Source organism: Heptranchias perlo, chromosome 25 (genome assembly GCF_035084215.1).
Source record: "Heptranchias perlo isolate sHepPer1 chromosome 25, sHepPer1.hap1, whole genome shotgun sequence".
Lineage (NCBI taxonomy): Eukaryota > Metazoa > Chordata > Chondrichthyes > Hexanchiformes > Hexanchidae > Heptranchias > Heptranchias perlo.
Genome location: NC_090349.1, coordinates 270,814 through 285,304, shown reverse-complemented (window position 1 = coordinate 285,304; position 14,491 = coordinate 270,814). Strand labels below are relative to the sequence as shown.

The 14,491-nt window shown below is 49.0% G+C and overlaps 1 protein-coding gene across 10 annotated transcripts in view; it reads right to left on the bottom strand.

The window, feature by feature from the left end:
- The window catches only part of si:ch211-225b11.4 (tRNA (32-2'-O)-methyltransferase regulator THADA), a 186,260-nt gene that overhangs the window by 113,374 nt on the left and 58,395 nt on the right, over window positions 1-14,491 (bottom strand). For 9 of the 10 annotated variants that reach the window (XR_010967159.1, XR_010967158.1, XR_010967160.1 and 6 more), the window contains 3 exons: window positions 13,467-13,633; window positions 7,163-7,348; window positions 4,469-4,617 (listed from right to left, as the gene is read on the bottom strand). Coding sequence is in view for 5 of the 10 variants with exons in the window: in XM_068005415.1 (XP_067861516.1) it covers window positions 4,469-4,617; window positions 7,163-7,348; window positions 13,467-13,633 (502 nt within the window). In the remaining 5 variants the exon portion in view is untranslated. The remainder of the gene's footprint in view (window positions 1-4,468; window positions 4,618-7,162; window positions 7,349-13,466; window positions 13,634-14,491) is intronic. The other variant, XM_068005419.1, reaches the window with a different exon arrangement.

Below are 14,491 nucleotides of genomic sequence, written 5' to 3'. Positions count from 1 at the left end.
ACCCCATGACCCATGGGTGCCCTCCACCACCAGCACCTCACCCCATAACCCATGGGTGCCCTCCACCCACCAACACCTCACCCCATGACCCATGGGTGCCCTCCACCCACCAGCACCTCACCCCATGACCCATGGGTGCCCTCCACCCACCAACACCTCACCCCATGACCCATGGGTGCCCTCCACCCACCAACACCTCACCCCATAACCCATGGGTGCCCTCCACCCACCAACACCTCACCCCATGACCCATGGGTGCCCTCCACCCACCGGCACCTCACCCCATGACCCATGGGTGCCCTCCACCACCAGCACCTCACCCCATAACCCATGGGTGCCCTCCACCCACCAACACCTCACCCCATGACCCATGGGTGCCCTCCACCCACCAGCACCTCACCCCATAACCCATGGGTGCCCTCCACCCACCAACACCTCACCCCATGACCCATGGGTGCCCTCCACCCACCAACACCTCACCCCATAACCCATGGGTGCCCTCCACCACCAGCACCTCACCCCATAACCCATGGGTGCCCTCCACCCACCAACACCTCACCCCATGACCCATGGGTGCCCTCCACCCACCAACACCTCACCCCATGACCCATGGGTGCCCTCCATCCACCAACACCTCACCCCATGACCCATGGGTGCCCTCCACCCACCAACACCTCACCCCATGTCCCATGGGTGCCCTCCACCCACCAACACCTCACCCCATAACCCATGGGTGCCTCGAGACATTGAAACTAAGAGTTTCTAATTGGCATCAGATTTGCACCAGCAGTAACCCAAAGTGAAAATAACACCAACTGGAGAATTTAGGCTCGAGCGTCAGCAGGCTATTCAACTGTACAAGGCACCACAGCTGATCTGATCCTGTCCTCACAGACATGTGCGTATACACACGCGCACGTTCACACACATGCATATAGACACACACCCAACCCATTTCCACCATTGGTCAGTGTTCCAGAGCAGGAACCTTGGCCCAGTCCCCATTTCCCTTATCGAGGGTGGCTGAGGCCAATATTAGGGTTGTAAACCCCTCCCATGGTGGAGCTGCCGTGCAGGCATTGCTCACATTGGCACTCACGGTCCTGGCCAACCGCTGCACTCCTAGGGGTCTGTGTCTCTCTGACCCAAACACTGCCCCCTCCTCTGCCAAGCCTCGAGCAGGAGCATTCACACAGCATCACCTCTGCACCCTGGGGCTCCCAGCCATCATACACACCTCTGGCACATATACTGAACGAGGCCACCTCTTCATCACTTGCCTCAACAATTCCAGGTGTGGTGCCCCCTTTAATCTGCGGAAGCTCTTCAGTTCAGCTGTGATCCGCACACACCCTCACACCAATCGGCAGCTCCCAATCACAGAGTAACACAGCAACAGGAGGAGGCCATTCAGCCCCTCGAGCCTTCTCCGCCATTCAACGAGATCACGGCTGATTGTATCTCAAATCCATTTACCCATCTTTACTCCATTCCCCCTGATACCCTTACTAACAACAATCTATTAATCTCAGGCTTGAAAGTTCCAATTGACCCCCAGCATCCACAGCCATTTTGGGGGAGAGTGTTCCAGATTTCCAGATGTGTGTGTAGAACTGCCTCCTGGCATCACCCCTGAACGGCCTAGCTCTAATTTAAGATTATGCCCCCTTGTCCTGGACTCACCCACCAAAGGTAATAGTCTCTCGATCTACCCTATCAAATCCTTAATTCATTTAGACCTCAATTAGATCACCCCTCAACTTTCTAAACTCAAGACAATAAAGCCTAGTCTCTGTAACCTGTCCTCATAATTTAACCCTTTTAGCCCCGGTATCATTCTGGTGAATCTGCGCTGCACCCCCTCCCAGGCCAATATATCCTTCCTGAGGGGCGGTGCCCAGAACTGAACCCAGTCTCCAGATGGGGTTTAACCAGAGCTCTGAACAGCTGGAACATAACTTCCTCCCCTTTATATTCCAGCCCTCAAGATAAAGGCCAACATTCCACGAGCCTCTTAAATTATTTTCTGTACCCGTCCACTGGTTTTTAGTGATTTCTGCACCTGGACCCCTAAATCTCTCTGCAGTCCCGAGCTTCTCACCATTTAGAAAATATTCTAATCCATCTTTCTTAGGTCCAAATTGGATGACCTCACACTTCCCCACATTGAAATCCATCTGCCAGTTTTGCCCACTTACTTTGTAGCTTTCTGCTCCCATCTACACAACTTACTGTGCCTTCTAACTTAGTATCAGCAGCAAACTTGGCTATACGACTCTGTGAATGGTGGGGTGGGGCAGAGCCTGCCCAAGAGGAGCAGTGCAAAATTGGGCCATCACTAGTGTGGCAGTGACCCCCAGGTAAGGGGGGGGCCCCCGAAGATCGGGGGGGGGGGGGTGTGGCGGTAATCGGGCGAGGGGTTGGTGGGGATCGGGAGACGGGGGGGTTGGCGGGGATCGGGTGACGGGGGGGAGGGGCGGGGGATGTGGCGGGAATCGGGCGAGGGGTTGGCGGGGATCGGGTGACGGGGGGGTGGCAGGAATCGGGCGAGGGGTTGGCGGGGATCGGGTGACGGGGGGGTGGCGGGAATCGGGCGAGGGGTTGGCGGGGATCGGGTGATGGGGGGGGTGGCGGTGGCGGGAATCGGGCGAGGGGTTGGCGGGGATCGGGTGACGGGAGGCGGGGATCGGGTGACGGGAGGCGGGAATCGGGGGCCGGGGATCGGATGAGGGGGTGGGGGTCGGGGATCGGATGAGGGGGTGGGGGTCGGGGATCGGGTGAAGGGGAGAGGCGGGGATGGTGCCCTGGGGATCGTGATGGCAAACCAATCTTGAAAAAGTGGGCTCAAGAAAGGCGTTAGGCCTTTTGCATATAAAGGGCCTAACGCCTGTTTCAGGCACGGGTAAACGACACATATTTTTTGTCCTGACCCAAAGGTACTGGAAATGTGCGCATGCTTCCTGCCCGCCATATTGGGATCCTAGTAGTCCGAGCAGCGCCCAAAAAATGGGTGCTGTGCAGAGCAATTTGTAGCTCTGTATTTCATCCATGTCATTGATATACATGGTGAAAAACCCCCGATCCCCGGGAAACACCACGTGTCACATTCCGCCAATCAGAACGTTCTCTTTATCCCAACTCTCTGTCTCCTACCTCCCAACCAATTACCAACCCAAGTCACAAGATTATCTCCAATTCCATGCACTCTCATTTTGCCAATAATCTCTTGTGTGGAACCTGATCAAATGCCTTCTGGAAGCGATATAGACAAGATCCATAGCCCCTCCCCTGTCCACCATGTTAGTGACCTCCTCAAAAAATTCAACGATATTGTCAGCCATGACCTCCCCGTCACAAATCCATGCTGACTCTCTTTGATCAGCTGATCCTTGTCTAAGTTCAGTCGCTCTGTCCCTGATGATAGATTCCAGTAACTTCCCCACAATTGATGTTTACAGACCTGTCAGTTTGTTTCCTGGTTTCTCCCTCCCTCCCTTCTTAAATAATCCACATTCACCTGAGGAAGGAGGAAGCCTCCGAAAGCTTGTGGATTTTAAAATAAAATTGTTGGACTATAACTTGGTGTTGTAAAATTGTTTACAATTGTCAACCCCAGTCCATCACCGGCATCTCCACATCTTAAATAATGGAATGATATTTGGAATTTTCCAATCCAAAGGCACAATTCCTAATGTAGAGAGCTTTGGAAAGTTATGACTAACACTTCTGCAATTTCCTCACCTGTTTCTTTTAATACCTCGGGATGGAAACCATCGGTCCTGGAGATTTGTTTATCTTCAGTCCCAGTAGTTTCTCCAGTACCATTTTTTAAAACTTATATTAAATCCACTAAATTGCTCCCCTTGACTTATTTTTAGGTTCCCTTTTACTGTTGGTATTTTACCCTCTTCCTGTGAAAATGGATATAACACACTCATTTAACAAGCCTGTTTTATTATCCACTATAGTCTCCTCTGCACCTGTCTTTAATGGGCCCACAGTCCCCCTTAACACACTCTTTATCATATCCACAGAAACTTTTACTGTTAGCTCTGATATGCCTTGCAAGTTTTTGTTCATTTTCCCTTTTTCCACTTCTTATTACTTTCTTTCTATCCCTTTGTTGCTTTTTATGTCTCTCCCAGTCCGCTGGATTCCCACTGTCCTTGCATTTGTGTAAACCTATTCTTTTAACTTCATACTGTCTCTTACCTCATTTTCTGACCACGGTTGCTTAACGACACAAGTGCAGCATTTGCCTTTCAGGTGTACGTATCATACCAAATACTTGTTTGAATAATTCCGACTGTCTGCAGGATCAGCCCACATCCTCCAGTGGGGGAATTCGCACTCCGCCAAACTTCCACTCCTGATTTCACCTGGGCAGAACTTCTTGGCCCCAGCTGCTTAATGGAAGGGGCACAACGAATGAAGATTCCCCAAGTACAATGTTTACCGAAGAACTTACCCTGACTGTAACCCAGCAGCAGGTTAGGATCAGACTATGATCCTCGGTCAACAGCACCGAGTCCTCCCCATCATCCTGCTCCAGCCCCTTTCCCACAGCTATTACAGCCTTGATTGCAATCCCCATATCGGCAAAGGATGGAGCAGCATCTGGGAAAAAGAAACACCATTATCATCTCGCCTGAAGGCACTGACTCTGGAGTACAGTTAGGTGGAGACCAGGGTCCTGGGATATCCGGGAGTGAGTTACAGACTGGAATCTAATTGGATGGTTTATATATAGAATAACAGATACCCGGGAGTGAGTTACAGGCTGGAATCTAACCGTGGGGTTCGGGGGGTTTATATATAGAATAACAGATACCCGGGAGTGAGTTACAGACTGGAATCTAATCGAGGGGTTCGGGGGGTTTATATATTGGATAACAGATACCCGGGAGTGAGTTACAGACTGGAATCTAATCGAGGGGTTTGGGGGGTTTATATATAGAATAACAGATACCCGGGAGTGAGTTACAGACTGGAATCTAATCGAGGGGTTCGGGGGGTTTATATATAGAATAACAGATACCCGGGAGTGAGTTACAGGCTGGAATCTAATCGAGGGGTTTGGGGGGTTTATATATAGAATAACAGATACCCGGGAGTGAGTTACAGACTGGAATCTAATCGAGGGGTTCGGGGGGTTTATATATAGAATAACAGATACCCGGGAGTGAGTTACAGACTGGAATCTAATCGAGGGGTTCAGGGGTTTATATATAGAATAACAGATACCCGGGAGTGAGTTACAGGCTGGAATCTAATCGAGGGGTTTGGGGGGTTTATATATAGAATAACAGATACCCGGGAGTGAGTTACAGACTGGAATTTAATCGAGGGGTTCGGGGGGGTTTATATATAGAATAACAGATACCCGGGAGTGAGTTACAGACTGGAATCTAATCGAGGGGTTTGGGGGGTTTATATATAGAATAACAGATACCCGGGAGTGAGTTACAGACTGGAATCTAATCGAGGGGTTCGGGGGGTTTATATATAGAATAACAGATACCCGGGAGTGAGTTACAGACTGGAATCTAATCGAGGGGTTCGGGGGGTTTATATATTGGATAACAGATACCCGGGAGTGAGTTACAGACTGGAATCTAATCGAGGGGTTTGGGGGGTTTATATATAGAATAACAGATACCCGGGAGTGAGTTACAGGCTGGAATCTAATCGAGGGGTTTGGGGGGTTTATATATAGAATAACAGATACCCGGGAGTGAATTACAGACTGGAATCTAATCGAGGGGTTCGGGGGGTTTATATATTGGATAACAGATACCCGGGAGTGAGTTACAGGCTGGAATCTAATCGAGGGGTTCGGGGGGTTTATATATAGAATAACAGATACCCGGGAGTGAGTTACAGACTGGAATCTAATCAAGGGGTTCGGGGGGTTTATATATAGAATAACAGATACCCGGGAGTGAGTTACAGGCTGGAATTAAGGAATTGAAGGGATATAATTGAGGGATTTAAGGTCACTCTTGGCCAGTAAGCTGCCAGTTTGCACAATGACCTTTAGGGAAGGAAACCTACGTCCTTACCAGGTCTGGGCCTATATGTGACTCCAGTCCCACACCAACGTGACTGACTGAACTGTCCACTGAAGTGGCACAGCAAGTCACTCAATTGTATCAAACTGCTACAAGTGGTTTAAGGGGAAGGCCCACTTCCACCGTCTAAAGGCAACCAGGGATGGGCAATAAATGCCAGCAACACCCACAACCCGAGAATTAATTTTTTTTTAAATGTCAAGAGGTTGTATTACTGCTGTATAAGATATTGTTCCGACCCAACCTCGCATATTTTGTGCATTTCTTGTCCCGAAACACAGGAATCCTTCGAGATAGTGCTGCACAAGGCAACCAGGATAGTGCCAGGTCCAGTACTGCATAATGGACGGAGTCCCACTCTGTCAGCACAGATGGTTCATCATTTACTAATCAGGTATGTCGAAGTCAAAAATTAAACAGTAGCAGAAGATCAAACTGCAGATTTCATTAACTTCCAACATTTAACAAAGGCTTCCTGGTTCGCAAAGTAATAAAAGTACCAGTGATTTGGCTCAGTGTCTGTGATACAGTTTATAAGTGAGGCGAACCCATCTCTGAATCCTCACCTGCTTGCTTCTACACAGGCTGCAGTACAGTAGGACTGGAAGAACTACTGAACAGGCAGCAAGCTGTGGAGCCCTCCCCCAGCAACAAAATACACCAGAGGTTTCACAATTAAATAAGGCCCTCAATCATTCTACCACAAAACACACTCTCCCCACCCAATTAATCCTCTCCCACAGCCCATGTACACTCTCCCCACCCAATGAATCCCCTCCCACAGCCCATGTACACTCTCCCCACCCAATGAATCCCCTCCCACAGCCCATGTACACTCTCCCCACCCAATGAATCCCCTCCCACAGCCCATGTACACTCTCCCCTATCATGGACTCTACCCACCCATTTAATTTCTTGAGCCAAAGTTCTGCATAAACACTCCCTGAACTCCAAAGGAAATGAAGCAAGAACTCCGGAGTATTCCTCTATCCTCAAATCGCCACTGCCCATGGCAATATCTGCCCCACCACCACCAGCACAAGATTACGATAGAGGATTGGTAGGAATTAAAGTGGTGATGTAATCCTTACCTTGCCGCTCAGAGCAGGATGGCTGGGCCCCTGACAGAATGTCGAGGAGGAAGTGGCTAATGCTGTCTACAGTGCCCATCAATTGACCGATGAATCGCTGCCACCTTGTTGTGAGGGGCAACTGCCTCAGTGAACTCAGGGTCTCCGGTACCTCGGTCAAACATTTCCTCAACGCCATTATCAAACCTGCCGGGCACAGTTCCTGTGAGTCGACGGTGCAGGTTTTGATCCAAAGCCCAATGCGAAGCGATGCCAGCCCTCCCTCCATACCTCACACTGTACCCGAGCACCTCAGTTAGTTACTGCCACTTGTTACTGAGTGGAAGCTGAGGTACAGACTCCCACACCCCAACCTTGGTATGGAGGCTCACAGCATTGGTACTGTCCCTTCAACTAAGTCCCCTGCTGGAGCACACTGTGTGGAAATCAGTCCAGCATCAGGGCGCGAACTGTTGGGCCTCCTCCTTGTCCCAGTGCTGATACATTCACTGATGCTGTGCTTGTGGATCACATGTGACTGTCTGGACACTCGCCATAATGGGTGAAACTGCCTACAGACAGCCAGAATTAAGGAGTTTCCTCACTACTCAGGCAACCACATTGAGCCCCTTATCTTCATGGTAGCTTCAAACTCCAGATTGGATACTGGTCAGAGACCATGGTTGGCTTTGAACAGTCTCCTATCATCTCTCCAATAGCACACTGTCCTTTCACCTGAGGTCTGGGATACTGACTAGGCCTCACTGTAGGAGAGTTTCATCCCATCTCTGCTGGCATGAACTTGGGCAACCTGAACACAGCTCCTCGTGTGTCACAGCACAGAAACATGCTGAGCTGGGCATCGATCGGCAATTATAGCACATCAACAAACAGTGGCAACGGGGGAGACCCCCGAAACCCGGGTTCCGGGGAGGGGGAAATCCCCGAATCCCGGGTTCCGGGGAGGGGGAAATCCCCTAAACCCGGGTTCCGGGGAGGGGGAAATCCCCTAAACCCGGGTTCCGGGGAGGGGGAAATCCCCTAAACCCGGGTTCCGGGGAGGGGGAAATCCCCTAAACCCGGGTTCCGGGGAGGGGGAAATCCCCTAAACCCGGGTTCCGGGGAGGGGGAAATCCCCTAAACCCGGGTTCCGGGGAGGGGGAAATCCCCTAAACCCGGGTTCCGGGGAGGGGGAAATCCCCTAAACCCGGGTTCCGGGGAGGGGGAAATCGCATAAACCCGGGTTCCGGGGAGGGGGAAATCCCCTAAACCCGGGTTCCGGGGAGGGGGAAATCGCATAAACCCGGGTTCCGGGGAGGGGGAAATCGCATAAACCCGGGTTCCGGGGAGGGGGAAATCGCATAAACCCGGGTTCCAGGGAGGGGGAAATCCCCGAAACCCGGGTTCCGGGGAGGGGGAAATCGCATAAACCCGGGTTCCGGGGAGGGGGAAATCCCCGAAACCCGGGTTCCGGGGAGGGGGAAATCCCTGAAACCCGGGTTCCGGGGAGGGGGAAATCCCCGAAACCCCGGTACTGGGGAGGGGGAAGTCCCCGAAACCTTGGTACTGGGGAGCTGCCCTACACACAGGGTCCTGGAGACTGCCCTAAATATGGGCACTAACATTCGGTTCCGATCACTATGGGTTCACCCTGTCCTATCCGAACCTGTGTATGACTCTGATTGGTCTACACTCACAGCCTAAAGAGCAAGATCTCTCTGCGTCTCTGACTCCCCTCTCCTGAGAGAAAAGAAACATTTCATCTGACATCTTCCGCACCCCACGTGCCAACCCACCTCAGCTGAGTGCGTCAAGGACTGGCTCTCTGAGCTGCCAATCCAAGTTACCTTCTTGAGGGAAATTCCACCTGAACCTTGGTGTGGAAACTCAGGGTCATAGAATGATACAGTGCAGAAGGAGGCCATTCGGCCCATCATGTCTTTGATAGAACTATCCAATTAGTCCCATTCCCCTGCTCTTTCCCCAAAGCCCTGAAACTTTTCCCCTTCAAGTATTTATCCAATTCCCTTTTGAAAGTTATTATTGAATCTGCTTCCAACACCCTTTCAGGCAGCGCATTCCAGATCGTAACAAATTGCTGCGTAAAAAAAATTCTCCTCACCTCGTCTCTGTTTCTTTTGCCAGTCGCTTTAAATCTGTGTCCTCTGGTTACCGACCCTTCTGCCACTGGAAACAGTTTCTCCTTATTTACTCTATCAAAACCATTCAAGATTTTGAACACCTCTATCAAATCTCCCCTTAACCTTCTCTGTTCTAAGGAGAACAATCCCAGCTTCTCCAGTCTTTCCACATAACTGAAGTCCCTCATCCCTGGGACCATCCTAGTAAATCTCTTACCCACCACCAGGGTGCAGAAGCTTTTAGAAACGATAATCCGGGACAAAATTAATAGTCACTTGGACAAGTGTGGATTAATAAAGGAAAGCCAGCACGGATATGTTAAAGGCAAATCGTGTTTAACCAACTTGATTGAGTTTTTTGATGCGGTAACAGAGAAGGTCGATGAGGGCAATGCAGAAAGACATTTGATAAAGTGTCTCATAATAGGCTTGTCAACAAATTTGAAGCCCGTGGAATAAAAGGGGCAGTGCCAGCATGGATACGAAATTAGCTAAGTGACAGGAAACAGAGAGTAGTGGTGAACAGTTGTTTTTCGAACTGGAGGAAGATACACAGTGGTGTTCCCTAGGGGGTACTATTAATGACTTGGACTTGGGTGTACAGGGCACAATTTCAAAATTTGCAGATGACACAAAACTTGCAAATGTAGTAAACAGTGAGGAGGATAGTGATAGACTTCAAGAGGATATAGACAGGCTGGTGGCATGGGTGGACACATGGCAGATGAAATTTAAAGCAGAGAAGTGCGAAGTGATGCATTCTGTTAGGAAGAACGAGGAGAGGCAATATAAACTAAAGGGTACAATTCCAAAGGGGGCGCAGGAAGAGAGAGATCTGGGGGTATATGTGCACAAATCTTTGATTGAGAAACTGGTTAAAAAAGCATATGGGATCCTGGGCTTTATAAATAGAAGCATAGAGTACAAAAGCAAGGAAGTTATGTTGAACCTTTATAAAACACTGGTTCGGCGACAACTGGAGTATTGTGTCCAATTCTGGGCACCGCACTTTAGGAAAGATGTGAAGGCCTGAGAGAGGGTGCAGAAAAGATTTACTGGAATGATTCCAGGGATGAGGGACTTCAGTCACATGGTTAGACTGCAGAAGCTGGGATTGTTCTCCTTAGAGCAGAGAAGGTTGAGAGGAGATTTGATAGAAGTGTTCAAAATCATGAAGGGTTTAGTTAAAGTAAAGAAAGAGAAACTGTTCCCATTGGCGGAAGGGTCGAGAACCAGAGGACACAGATTTAAGGTGATTGGCAAAAGAACCAAAGGCGACATGAGGAAAAACTTTTTTACGCAGAGAATAGTTATGATCTGGAATGAGTTGCCTGAAAGGGTGGTGGAAGCAGATACAATTTTAGCTTTCAAAAAAGAATTGGATAAATACTTGAAGGGGAAAAATTTGCGGGGCTACGGGGAAAGAGTGGGGAATGGGACTAACTGGATTGCTCTTACCAAGAGCTAGCACAGGCTTGATGGGCCGAATGGCCTGTTTCTGTGCTGTAACCATTCTATGATTCTATGAAATGTATCACTTCACACTTCTCTGGGTTAAATTTGATCTGCCCTGTGTCTGCCCATTTCACCAGTCTGTCTGTGTCCTCCTGAAGTCTGTTACTATCCTCCACATTGTTTACTACATTTCCGAGTTTCATGTCATCTGCAAACTTTGAAATTATACCCTCTATACCCAAGTCCAGGTCATTAATATATATCAAAAAGAGCAGTGGTCCTAATACTGACCCCTGGGGAACACCACTATATACTTCCCTCCAGTCTGAAAAACAACCGTTCATCACTACTCTCAGCTTTCTGTCCCTTAGCCAATTTTGTATCCACTCTGACACTGTCCCTTTAATCCCATGGGCTTTAATTTTGCTAACAAGTCTATTATGTGGCACTTTGTAAAACTCCTTTTGAAAGTCCATATACACATCAACCGCACTACACTCATCCACCCTCTCCGTTACTTCAACAATGAACTCAATCAAGTTCGTCAAACACGATTTTCCTTTAACAAATCCGTGCTGACTTTCATTTATTAGCCCATACTTTTCCAAGTGACAATTAATTTTGTCTCGGATTATTGTCTCTAAAAGTTTCCCTAACCCTGACATTAGGCTGACTGGCCTGTAATTGCCGGGTTTATCCCTCTCCCCTTTTTTGAACAGGGGTGTAACATTTGTAATTCTCCAGTCCTCCAGCACCATCCCCATACCGAAGGATGTTTGGAAGATTGTGGCCAGAGCCTCCGCAATTTCCACCCTTCTCTCAGTAACCTAGGATACATCCCATCTGGACCGAGAGACTTTTCTATTTTGAGTACTGCCAATCTTTATTTTTATTCTATCCACTATCACTATTACCTCCTCCTTTACTGCTACAATGACAGCATCCTCTTCTCTAGTGAAGATCAATGTGAAGTATTCCTTTAGTGCCTCAGCCAATTCCTCTGCTTCCATGAGAAGATCTCCTTTTTGGTCCCTAATTGGCTCCACCCTTCCTTTGACTACCCTTTTACTATTTATATATTTATAAAAGACTTTTGGATTCCCTTTTGTTACCCACTAATCTATTCTCATCCTCTCTCTCTGCCCCTCTTATTCCCTTTTTCAGTTCTCCCCTGTACTTTTTGTATTCAGCCTGGTTCTCTACTGCATTATGAACATATGCCTTCTTTTTCTGTTTCATTTTAATTTCTATACCTTTAGTCATCTAGGGAGCTCTAGCTTTGGATGCCCTTCCTTTCCCCCTCGTGGGAATGTGTCTACTCTGTACACGAACCATCTCCTCCTTGAAGGCCTCCCATTGTTCAATTACTGTTTTGCCACCAATTTTTGATTCCAATCCACCAGGGCAAGATCCCTTTTTAACTCACTGAAATTTGCCCTCCTCCAGTTGAGTATTTTCTCATTTGATTGTTCCTTGTCCCTTTCCATAACTATTCTAAACCCAATAATATTATGATCAGTGTTCCCCAAATGCTCCCCCACTGAAACATGCTCCACCTGTCCCACCTCATTCCCCAGAACTAGATCCAGCACTGCTCCCTTCCTGGTTGGGCTGGAAACACACTTCCAGAAAGTTCTCAAACACATTTCAGGAATTCCTCCCCCTCTTTGCCCTTTACACTGTTACTATCCCAGTCTATATTGGGATAATTGAAGTCCCCCATTATCACTACTCTATAGTTCTTGCATCTTTCTGTAATTTGCCTTCAGATTTGCTCCTCTATCTCCTTCCCACTATTTGGTGGCCTATAGTATACACTCAGTAGTGTAATAGCTCCTCTATTGTTCCTTAATTCTAACCAAATAGATTCTGTCTTTGACCCCTCAACTTCATCATCCCTTTCCAGTGCTATAATAGTTTCTTTGATCCACACTGCCACCCCCCTCCTTTCTTTCCTTCCCTATCTTTCCTGAATACCTTGTAGCAGGAATATAAAATACCCAATCCTCCCCTTCTTTGAACCAGGTCCTTGTTATTACCACTGTATCATAGTCCCATGAGGCGATTTGAGCCTGCAGCTCACCAACCTTATTTATGAGGACATTGGTCCCAGCCTTGTTGAGGTGCAACCCGTCCATCTTGTACAGGTCCCGCCTGCCCCAGAACTGGTCCCAGCACAACTCACAACACTATCTTTCTCACTAAGGTCCCTTCCACACTGTGAAAATCAGGCCAGCATCGAGGTGTGAACTGCTGTGGGATGTGCTCAGTGGCTCACCATAGGTCCCAATGCTGACACATTATGTAGAAGTAAAGTTTAATGGCTGTCCCATCCCCTTCCCATCACCATCCGCTTTTATTGTTAACTCAAAAAGGAATGCTGCAGTCTTGGGAATTAACACTTCACCTGCTGAATCTAACTTCATACTAATATCAAAACAAATTTAAGCAAAGTCCCTTCTAGGCCAAGTAGGTAAGTCTCAAAGCATCAGTCAGCAATCAGCAACTGTGGACTTTACCAGTGGAAACAACAAAGATGAGGAAGGTGCGGGGAATTAATCCAGCCCCCGCCCCCTTCCCAAACATCACGCCACTAAAACTCACTTGCAGAATTTGGCCATTACTTGCTGTGGTGAAGCAGGGTTTGCAGATTGCTCCCTGCACCCTGACACCAGTCATGGTCAAAACATGCCCCCAAAGGTAACGTTCAGAGCCAGGCAGCTCCTTACCATGCATTGGTTTGGTGCCTGCGGCCAGCAGTAGGTCAGCCCGAGCCACGCTGTACTGCTCCTCCAACAGCTGATGCAAGTAGGCTACAAAGTTCAAAGGTTGGGACCAGGCTTCTACAGTGGCCTCCTCTTGGGCAACAACACGCTGTAGGACTGAAACATCTGACCTGGAGGAAGGACGTGGAGAAGAGAACATTAAGAGGTACAAGCTGGACTCTCTGGCTTACTGACGCGCTGTCTGCAAAATTAATGAGCAAAGATATGTTCACTCACAGGACACAATGGTCCACGTCTCAGTGTACAGACCCACCCCTCACTCACTGCGTACAATGGTCTACGTCTCAGTGTACAGACCCACCCCTCACTCACTGCGTACAATGGTCTACGTCTCAGTGTACAGACCCACCCCTCACTCACTGCGTACAATGGTCTACGTCTCAGTGTACAGACCCACCCCTCACTCACTGCGTACAATGGTCCACGTCTCAGTGTACAGACCCACCCCTCACTCACTGCGTACAATGGTCCACGTCTCAGTGTACAGACCCACCCCTCACTCACTGCGTACAATGGTCTAACTCGCAGTGTACAGACCCACCCCTCACTCACTGCGTACAATGGTCCATGTCTCAGTGTACAGACCCACCCCTCATTCACTGCGTACAATGGTCTACGTCTCAGTGTACAGACCCACCCCTCACTCACTGCGTACAATGGTCTACGTCTCAGTGTACAGACCTACCCCTCACTCACTGCGTACAATGGTCCACGTCTCAGTGTACAGACCCACCCCTCACTCACTGCGTACAATGGTCTACGTCTCAGTGTACAGACCCACCCCTCACTCACTGCGTACAATGGTCTACGTCTCAGTGTACAGACCTACCCCTCACTCACTGCGTACAATGGTCCACGTCTCAGTGTACAGACCCACCCCTCACTCACAGGACACAATGGTCCACGTCTCAGTGTACAGACCCACCCCTCACTCACTGCGTACAATGGTCTACGTCTCAGTGTACAGA